This window comes from Drosophila persimilis, unplaced genomic scaffold (genome assembly GCF_003286085.1).
Source record: "Drosophila persimilis strain 14011-0111.01,24,50 unplaced genomic scaffold, DperRS2 tig00000002-arrow-pilon, whole genome shotgun sequence".
Taxonomy (NCBI): Eukaryota; Metazoa; Arthropoda; class Insecta; order Diptera; family Drosophilidae; genus Drosophila; species Drosophila persimilis.
In genome coordinates this window covers 9,114,192-9,123,496 of record NW_020825289.1, presented here as the reverse complement: position 1 = coordinate 9,123,496, position 9,305 = coordinate 9,114,192, and the positions used below count along the sequence as shown (strand labels likewise).

The 9,305-nt window shown below is 49.9% G+C and overlaps 3 protein-coding genes across 3 annotated transcripts; 2 read left to right on the top strand and 1 right to left on the bottom strand.

The window, feature by feature from the left end:
• The first annotated feature begins 218 nt into the window (after positions 1–218).
• On the top strand, positions 219–2,922 carry LOC6589974 (general transcription factor 3C polypeptide 3). Its single transcript, XM_002016286.2, has 2 exons — positions 219–1,968; positions 2,027–2,922. The coding sequence occupies exons 1-2, from the start codon at positions 220–222 to the stop codon at positions 2,879–2,881; spliced, it is 2,604 nt and encodes an 867-aa protein (XP_002016322.1). The 5' UTR covers position 219; the 3' UTR covers positions 2,882–2,922.
• Positions 2,911–9,268, bottom strand: LOC6590153 (spondin-1). Its single transcript, XM_002016284.2, has 5 exons — positions 8,989–9,268; positions 4,908–5,302; positions 4,378–4,839; positions 4,093–4,318; positions 2,911–4,033 (listed from the first exon to the last, which is right to left on the bottom strand). Exons 1-5 carry the CDS (start codon positions 9,173–9,175, stop codon positions 3,003–3,005), a joined length of 2,301 nt encoding a protein of 766 aa, XP_002016320.1. The 5' UTR covers positions 9,176–9,268; the 3' UTR covers positions 2,911–3,002.
• Positions 5,516–8,813, top strand: LOC6590154 (protein teflon). Its single transcript, XM_002016285.2, has 4 exons — positions 5,516–5,975; positions 6,038–7,689; positions 7,751–7,864; positions 7,923–8,813. The coding sequence occupies exons 1-4, from the start codon at positions 5,516–5,518 to the stop codon at positions 8,457–8,459; spliced, it is 2,763 nt and encodes a 920-aa protein (XP_002016321.1). The 3' UTR covers positions 8,460–8,813.
• Positions 9,269–9,305: the final 37 nt, after the last annotated feature.

Here is a 9,305-nt window from a genome sequence, read left to right as displayed (position 1 = left end):
CATTGGGTATTAAAATTCACTCCAAGAATAGAACTTTAGAACTTTAGCGCAGTTCTGGTAAAAAATATCGTTGCCCTTTTTTAAGTATAGAGAAAGGACGGAGAAAAAAAACAGATAGAGAAAGTTTAGTATTATTTTCTGCGGCGTAACTCACGCTGTTCACCTGTTTAATTTGAGGGGGTTTAAGGGGGTTAAGTTAGCTGGTGTGTAATGTTTACAATGGACCAGGCCGACTCCAACGTTCTAATTGAGGAAATTGAGACCAACGATGTGCCGGACGATGAGTTGGAGCAGTTCGAGGAGACGCAGCCCCTCAGGATTGTGGACATCATAGACATGGCTACAGGGGAGGCCGAAGATAGTGACCAGAACTACGACTACGAGGAGGAAGGAGCGCTAATCAAGCGCTATGTGCAGGGAGTGCAGTGCCTAGAATTCCCAGACTTCTGCACAAAGCTCGAGCCCAGCGACGAAGATGATGAAAATAATGGAGAGGAGGAAGCAGAGGAACAACCCACAGTGTCTGCGCAACGAAAACCGCCGGTGGGACAGCAGCAAGAAGGTACTCGCTCCGGCGGTGGCGGAAATCTGGGGCGAAAGAGCCAGCTGAGCCCCGCTCTGCAAGGATTGATGGGCGAGGCGAACCTGAGCTTCGCGTACGGCCGGTATGAGACAGCCGAACGAATTTGCATGGAGATCATCCGCCAGAACCCGCTGGCCAGTGAGCCGTTCTACACGTTGGCCGAGATCTATGAAAATCGCGACGAGGTCAAGTTCCTGCACTTCTCCACTCTCGCGGCACACTTGAACCCTCAGGATCGCGACATGTGGATAAGAGTCTCTGATTTGCTGGTACAGCAGGGCAACATGGCCCGTGCCCGTCTTATTTATACAAAGGCCATCAAAGTGCTTCCAAAAGGTTACTTGTTAAGGCTCCGAAAAGCGCAGCTGCTGGAGAAAATGGGCGAGACGAATGCGGCCATGTTCACGTACCTCAAGATGCTGCCCCTGATGCCGCCAGAGGAGTGGAGCACGTGCCTTAGCACGGCGAAGAATGTGGCTCGTTTCTTTCACGTCCTCGAGAAGCATGCGATAGCTCTCGAGGCCATGGAGGGGGCGTACAGTGTATGCGGAGCCCGCTTCAGCCTGGAGGATCTCAACATGTATCTCGAACTGTTGATTATCAACAAGCGATACACCAAGGTGCTCAGTTGCCTCAGAGAGCGAACAAACTTTGAGCTGGAAGACGATCAGGAGGAGAGCCTGGAGATGATTTACTTTTGCGTTATACCCGACGACTACGCGCCCGAGCTGAGGGCCAAGTTATGTGTGAGTCTGATCCATCTGCGGGCCCACCACCTCTTGGGCTACCTCATCCAGAATGTACAGGAGCACATCACGCTGACTGTGGGCCGCGTGGAGCTGTACATGGACATCACGGAAGCCCTGATGCAGGAGCACAAGTATGCCGAGGCCATAGCCCTTATGAGTCCCATCACCGATGGCGATACCTTCGACTGTCCCGCCTTCGTCTGGCTGCGGCAGGCGGAGTGTCTTCGCCAGCTAAATCGCACCAATGAGGCCATCCAATGCTACCAGAGAGTGGTCCATCTAGCCCCCGTTTGCTACGATGCCAAGTTCACGCTGTCCGCACTTCTGAAACAGCAGGGCCGGCATGAGGAGGCCGTCGAGGCCTTGGAGCAGTCTGGCGAGGTCGAGGGCCAGCCCTTGATTGCTCGCCTGCTCTACGAAAGATGCGTAATGTTGAAGCAAATCGGGCGCATCGAAGAGTTTCTGGACGTGGGATATGTTTTGCTCAGTAGACATTCCATCAAGCTGAAAAATCGCGAAGAAATGATAGCGGCGGCCAACGGCGGAAGTACCTACAATGCCGAGAGCTTAAAGGCCATTATGCAGATGCGAAGTCTGGCAGCTGGGGCGACGGGATCAACAGAGCCGGAGCTGCAGGTAAAAATACTTACTTGTACGATTCCGAAAGAATTCCATTCAATTGAACACTCTTTAGGATCCCGGCAAGAGTGCCGCATCAGAGGCCTCCGATCTGACCATCAAGGATGAGTACGATCTGTTTCTGGACCTGATGCGCACGGCCCACACACATGGCATGAGCAGTGCCGCCGAGAAGCTCTGCTTCGCAATGGTCACCACAAAGAGGTTCACGTATTACCATTACGAGATTGAAAGGATTATGATACTGGCCTGCTATTTCAATGACGACTGCGCCATTGCGTTTTCGTATCTGCGTGAACTCATCGCAAAGCAGCCGAACCAGATAAACCTGTGGAACCTGCTCTCCCTGCTCGTCCAGAAGGGGGAGGACATGCGGTACTGCCGTTACATACGGCGTCTCCTGCATCGCCAGCCACTTGTCGACCAACAGATGCGTCTCTTCCTGGGCCACTACCATCTCAACTGCAGTTCATTCAAGTACGCCCTCAACGTGTACGTGCCCATGCTGCGCGAGAATCCCGATCCCCTGGTAGCGCTCTCCATAGCCGTCGTCTTCAATCAGTTGGCCCTGCAGAAGAAGGTGCTCCGGAAGTCGGCAGCCGTAGCTCAAGCGGTGGCCTTTGCCGAGCGCTATAAAGAACTCCGGTCTGCTAGCGATGATTTCTCCAGGTGCGCTGCCCAGCAGGAAATCTTCTACAATATCGGACGCATCTACCATCAGGCCAATATACTCCACCTCGCAGTCGAGTTCTACGAAAAGGCTTTGGCCGTGCATCATCCACTGATTGCCGAGTATGAGGATACTCTGGGACTTCAGCACGAGACGGCCTTCAACTTGCATCTCATCTACCGCGCCAATGGCAACCCCTGGAAGGCCCGTCAGTATCTCATGCGTTACTGTGTGGTGTGATATATGTATTTAAGATGATCAATAGAAAATAGGTGAAAATATGTAAATGTGTTTATTTGAATCTCCGTGGAGACGTACATTCAGTAATTGGTGAGCATTTAGTAGATTGCCAAAAGATAGGCTAGCAGGCGGGCATAGTGCAGCGACGATGTTTGACCAAACGCTTGGGACAGGACTGGCCGCCATGCTTGGGCTCGCTTATGACAAAGCGATGGCCCTCGGAGAAGCCGACGCCGCAGCTGACGCTACAGGCCGACCAATTTTCCCACTCGGACATGATGCAGCCTTTGGGTAGATTGCCATCTTGGTCAGCTGTGCTCGAGGCGGAGCCTGTCATGCTGCAGGTGTGCAGACAGTCGTTCTCCGTAAGGAAGTTGTTCCGGTTTCCACGGCAACCGCCGTAACTGAACGCATCGCAGCGATGGGTGTGCGGATTGAAGGCGTAGCGCTGGTAGCTGCCGCGGCAAGGACCAGAGTCCGGCTGTTGAACGCAAATGTCCTTGGCCAGCTCCATATTGATGTGGCAGTCCTGCGGGTTAACACACTCCTTCTGTTGATGCAGCTCCATTCGCTGCGTGCAGTTCTCCTTCTCGGGTCCGTTCTCCAGCAACAAGAGACGGGTGCGGATGGTCACGCCGCGACCACAGGTGGCTGAGCACGGGCTCCAATCACTCCACTGTGTGGTGGGACAAGTCGGATCGGGCAGCTCCACTTGCTCGTAGGTGCAGTCTGGCCGCATGCACTTGTTCTTCTCCACGATGGTGATGTGCGGGCAGCGCTTGCGACCCAGATGGTTGACAAAGGTGCGAGTCCGCATGGTGATTCCGATTCCGCAGCTGGCAGAACACTCGGACCATACGCTCCAGGGCGATGTCTTGCAGAGACCGGCTCCTTCGCCATTGTCGTTGACCAACGACTGTGAGTTGGCCAGGTTCTCGCCTTCATCCTCGTCTCGGTCGCGGCTGGGGGATGAGCCGTCGGCGCACTCGGCCACCGCAGCCACACACATCTCCTTGGAAACCAATTGGCGACTGCACTTGGTCTGCTCCGCCTGCTGGGGGTAGACATATTGCCGACTGCGCATCCGGATGCCCTTGCCACAGGTCACAGAGCATGGGCTCCACGTGGAATAGTCGGTAACACGGCACTCAGCTGGGGATAAGAAGATGTAGTTAGCATTAAAATAAAATATGAAGTTCCTTTCATCTTACCGCGAGTGTCCTGCTCCTCTGCATCGTCCGACACCTCCAGCTGGAGCGCTTGCAGGAACTCATCATCGCAGTTACGTGAGACAATCTTCTCTCTGCGCAAATGCAACTTGGCCAGTGGCGTCATCTCGCGGCTCTGCGGGTTGTAGAAAGGAGCACGGGGATCCTCTGGGTACATTGTCGTAATGCGGTACATCCGTTCCGGGGGCTGTGTTTCTGAATTGGGCGACTACAAGAGAATGGACATTAGGCAATTGGACGAGGCATCCGAGAAATCTAAGACCTCACCATGTAAGTGATCCCACTGTCAGTGCCAGCATCCCAGGGATACAAATCAAAGTCCAGAGACTCCTTCCAGCTGCAGTCGTCAGTGCAAAGGTCGACGCCACTGATGCCCACGACCCAGTCCGGGGAGGGACCAAACATCGACACCATAGACACCTTGGGATGCTTGCGATCCACGCGGAACTTGGAGGAGGTGTTCTCGTTTACATTCGGATACCAGAGGCCTGCGGCTTTGATCAACGTACGCAGCTTGGGCCCGTTGGCTCGAAGCTCCGTCTCCAGAGCTGCTGGCGATCCCCATTCGGCCAACGAGCGAAAACCGGCAGTCGCAATGTGATTCTCGCCCCAAAATGAGAAGTTGGACTCGTGCGAGGCCCCAATCACGTCCGAAAAGTGGGTCAACCAGATGGCAAATGGATAGTCCTTCGGATGCGTCTCATTCGACCAGATGCCCTCGAAGACAAACTGCAAATGGACCAGTACAATTGATTATAGTTACCTTAAGGACCGCAACCACTTCCTATTCAACTTACGCTGTACTTGGCCTCGTCGCAGGCGCAGCATTCCTTCTGAGCCGTGGCAGCATCTGGCTTGCGCTCACAGATCACCGCCGACAGGTTGCCGTCATCCGCATACCACGCACGCGGACCCTCGTAAACCATGGCGGAGAGTGCTACGCAGCCAGATCCGGACTCCGGAGCTACCCACATCACCTGGACTTCCGTCTTGGGCAAGTCATCCGCCTCCGAGACGGTGTTCACACACCGATCATTGAATTGGGTTAGCGAATCACTAAATAGCTGGAACCGGCCTACTCGTCGAGGACTGGCCACTTGGGGGCGTCTGGCGCCAGTTTGAGCCTCTGCAGTAATGGTGAAGTGGGTGAAATGTTGCACCTTTGAGTGCGTGCGGGAACCGAGCAGGAGTACTGGAAAAAATTTAAAATTCGCGGTTAAAAATATTACTCTACTTCACTCGATAGTGTCATCTGCAGATAGGGGAGGAATATATATGAGACGATATATTTTGGTGTATTTCTGAGGGTCGGTCACACTAGATACGAGAATTAGCAGCTGTTGAACATTCGATTTAAGAGTTCGCGCGTTTTTTGTTGTTGTTCAGTCTTCGTGTTGTTATAAAAATGTCCTCGTTTCTTGATATTCTGGGCGATGGACATGTGAACTTTGAAAAATGTGGGGACGTTGTTGTTTCGCCCAAGGACAACATGGTCGCCATGCTCTGCCATTTCTGCAAAGACATTTTCACTCATCTGCCGGAGTTCATGAGACACCTTCAGTGGTCCCACAGCGACGTGTTGCAATTCACAAAGGAGCAGAATGTTTACAGAGTCGAGGAACTGATGTCCTTGGAGAGCTCAGAAGATGATGTACAGTCGCAGGCAAACAGCTGCAGCAGCGGCGACTCGGGATTGGCAGGCGAAATGGAAGATGCAGATGGGGAACCAGGATCATCCGAGTGCCTGGCAAATAATGTGGAAATAATGAATGCCCTGGCAGCATTCGATGTGGATGTCGATGTACTGAATAATGTCAGCCATGAACAGTCGTATTCAAAAAATCCTCCGGATTCCCGGACAGAAGGTAAGTCCAGTGCGACAGGTTCATTAACTTACTTTAAATGGTAAATACTTTTGTACCGGTAGATATTGGTGAAAAATGTGCCGCAAGAAATATTCTAGCAGAAGTGGAAGCCATGTTGCTTGAAGATGAGGGCGACATTTCTCCCAGCTCCCAAACTGTCCAGTCAGTACATTGCCGTGCGGAGAGGAAAATCCAGGCAGAACCTATCATAACAGAAACACCCGTCAAGAAAACGTACTGCAAAGTAAACTACACCGAGAAGGAGATAGAGGCCCACAGCTCGAAAGGTTTCCGTTGTGCCCGCAAGCCGGGGAGAGTGGAAAAACCACCGAGCATCTGCGACCTTAAGAGCTACAACATTACCAGACACTCCCGCAAAAGGGAGGCGATCAAACAGCGCCTAAGCAGCGTAAAAAAGCGTATCATGCGCTCCCTTGAAAATGATGTGTCAAAGCCAGTCGTTATGAATCTAAATGACAGGCGTCTGCCTTTAAAAGGCACCAGCATTAGGCAGGAATTACCATCATTAAAAAATGAGTCCAAAAACTCAGGTGTGGCCATTGGCTATCAAGTCGCTGCTGTAGCTACAAAATTGCCACGTGACAAATTGGAGTCTAAAGAAAACTGCGCTATGTTAACTCAAGCGATCCAGTCTAGTGAAATGAAGCCAGCATTTATCAACCATTTGATCAGGACAAAAACTTCGGCTAATGTTAGTTTAATTAGGCCAGCGTTAACCTCGTCTACAGCCAAATCTTTAGTTAAGGAGAAATCGGTCCTGTCCGCTTGGACAAATCGAAATAGTACTACAAATAGCACTTCTATCGCCTCGGTTCCTGCTAGTCTGCGTGGCAACGAGGCAAAGACTTACATGATAAGTCCCAGGCTCAACAAACTGCGATCCAAATTGAATAACTCTCTTAGCTCTAACATTTCTGGTCCACCAAAACAATCAAAAATGCCTTCTCTATTGGAAAACAGTTCAGTAAATGAACTTCCAGCTGTCTTGGAGTCTACGAACCCTCCCAGTTTCGATTCGGAACAGCCTTATGTGGTGTCTACGACGATAAAACCATCCATTCGTCCATGCCCCAGTAGGACAGCTGTTCAGACAGACAGAAACATCTCCCATCAGCCTGTAGCTAGAAGATCAACCGTGAATATAGAGCGGGTTGATATTCTGCCACCCATCAATATAAAACAGAAGATGAAAATGTCAGCCAAGGATATACCGTTTTGGGAAAGTATAATTATCTCAAGTGTTGCCAGTCAACAACCATCAGAGTTGAATACCACAAATAATGCAGTGGATCAGCCCCCAAAGCGTCCAGAGCGCAGATCTTCGCTAACGGTCATCTCCAGTAGCCCAATTCAGGCTATGAAACCCATGAGAAGGTCTTCTATGACAAGAGAAAACACATCTCCTGAAAGCTCACGAATTCTTCGTTCGGGAGAAGTTGAAAGTCCTGCAAAAGCCAACAAACGTACAAAAGACAGTTTTGAAGAAACTAGTTCCTCCAATGAAAAAGGCAATGCAAAACGATCCAAATTAGAGCAGAATAGATGCTCCATGAACTTCAGTTTGTCGGCGAGCGTTACAGAGTATATCCGGAGTGATTTGAAAACCTCAAAGTTGGATTTAGACAGCCTCCTTCGGTTGACTGAGCCCCTAGAAAGCGATGCTTTTGAGAACACACTAGTGGAAGACCAAGTTGTAAGTGCTTGCCCGATGATAAATACATCCCAGGCGTAATGTAAATCCTTTTTAATCACAGAAAAACGCCACAAAAATGGGAAGCCCACAGAAGGAGTTTACTAAACTCCAAATTGGTGTCAAGCCTGAAATGGAGGCTCTGAAAGAAGACCTTAGGCTGCTGAAGACGGTTGGGGTAAGCAATAGGTCTTAAAAATCACTTCGTACTGGATTAACTAACAAATTATTTTCAGTTGCTTGTATTAAAAGATTCCTGCTTTGAAGATAAACTGCCCTTTGAGCAGTCGGAGAGCTTTCGTAAAACAGCGGCCAAGTTTAGCAAAATCTATCATACGTACGATACAATCTGGAGTTACAGGAAAACAAAGACCATTGGAGTACACCAACGCCTAACCGAGCAGCTGAACTCATTCACCGAGGAGGTAAACAGGGAGATTGACTGCCACTTGACCACGAACGAGATAAAACGCATTCTAAACTTAATTAACTCGTGGTATGCGTATCAGATCGATCAGAGGTTCTTTAGGAAGGCGACCCTTTCGTACAGCGTTGAGCACTACATGTTCCTGTTTCACTTTCTGCCAAAGATTAATCCGACTGTGTACTTTTGCGAGTGCTGTGAGGAGATTTTCCCCAACGAAGCGCGCTACAAGAAACATGTCCAGAGTGTACATGCTGTACACGCGTTTACATGCTCCGAGTGTGGTAAATCCTTCAAGCGCCTCTATTTCTACGATAAACACCTCAAAACAGTACATCTTAAGCCATAACGTGCCAAAACATAATTACTTAGTATTAGTTTTTTTTAAATTTGTGAACCATTTTGTAGAGCACTCAATGCCATTTAGTGAAATTGTATAGCGAGTGCGCCGATAAATAGGCGATTTGTATATCATTGTGTACAAAGGCTTTTATGAGACTGCTTCCACTCTTAATTCGTGGGGAGAGTGGTCATAGCAGTCAAGTTCATGAACCGCCTGGACGAGTTCTTATCAAGTTATCTTCTTTTTATCATGTTACGCCTTAACGTAGTTCAAGTCTATTATATTGATTTTTGAGTAGTAATTTAAATCTGCCTAATTTCATATTGCCATGTTAAAAATAAAGTACACACTTTTCTATTATTCTCGTATCTACCACCATTTCGTATCAAGTGGAACGTGAATCGAAATGAAAAGATGAAAAACATCTGCTCTGAGCTCTGGGCTCTTATCGCTCCGCTCTTCTTGCTTGCAGGCCTTAAGTGACCCGAACAGAGCTGATTATGAAACCAGAGGCTACGCTACCTTCGCTACTTACAATTATACGTCTTCCCGGGTACATATCCATTGGGTCCATCAGCCACAATTAATTTGTATCCATTGTCACCGCGTGTGCGCCGACCATGAAGCAAGTGGGTGGGCGCACGCGGACAGGCGGAGGCTGCATTAATTGTCTGCCAGACGTAAACGAGGCAGGCAAGCAACAGCAGCAGCGATTGCCCCATCTCAGTTTCTTTGTTTCTCGCGTTATCGTTTGACGGTCAAAGTGCTCCGGGTGGACTACTGCGAAGGCGAACAAGCAGCCGCTTCAGGCGAGGCACAACAACTGACTAACTAAGCCGGAGAACCGAGCGA

What these genes read in the sequence shown, in the direction of transcription:
- LOC6589974 (XM_002016286.2), top strand. Translation starts at nt 220, where the DNA reads ATGGACCAGGCCGACTCCAACGTTCTAATTGAGGAAATTGAGACCAAC. An exon ending in CAACAGAGCCGGAGCTGCAG is followed by an intron (nt 1,969 to 2,026) that starts GTAAAAATACTT and finishes AACACTCTTTAG; the next exon opens with GATCCCGGCAAGAGTGCCGC.
- LOC6590154 (XM_002016285.2), top strand. Translation starts at nt 5,516, where the DNA reads ATGTCCTCGTTTCTTGATATTCTGGGCGATGGACATGTGAACTTTGAA. An exon ending in TCCGGATTCCCGGACAGAAG is followed by an intron (nt 5,976 to 6,037) that starts GTAAGTCCAGTG and finishes TTGTACCGGTAG; the next exon opens with ATATTGGTGAAAAATGTGCC. An exon ending in GGCTGCTGAAGACGGTTGGG is followed by an intron (nt 7,865 to 7,922) that starts GTAAGCAATAGG and finishes AATTATTTTCAG; the next exon opens with TTGCTTGTATTAAAAGATTC.
- LOC6590153 (XM_002016284.2), bottom strand. Translation starts at nt 9,175, where the DNA reads ATGGGGCAATCGCTGCTGCTGTTGCTTGCCTGCCTCGTTTACGTCTGG. An exon ending in ACCCGGGAAGACGTATAATT is followed by an intron (nt 5,303 to 8,988) that starts GTAAGTAGCGAA and finishes AATTTTTTCCAG; the next exon opens with TACTCCTGCTCGGTTCCCGC. An exon ending in ACAGTGGGATCACTTACATG is followed by an intron (nt 4,319 to 4,377) that starts GTGAGGTCTTAG and finishes ATTCTCTTGTAG; the next exon opens with TCGCCCAATTCAGAAACACA.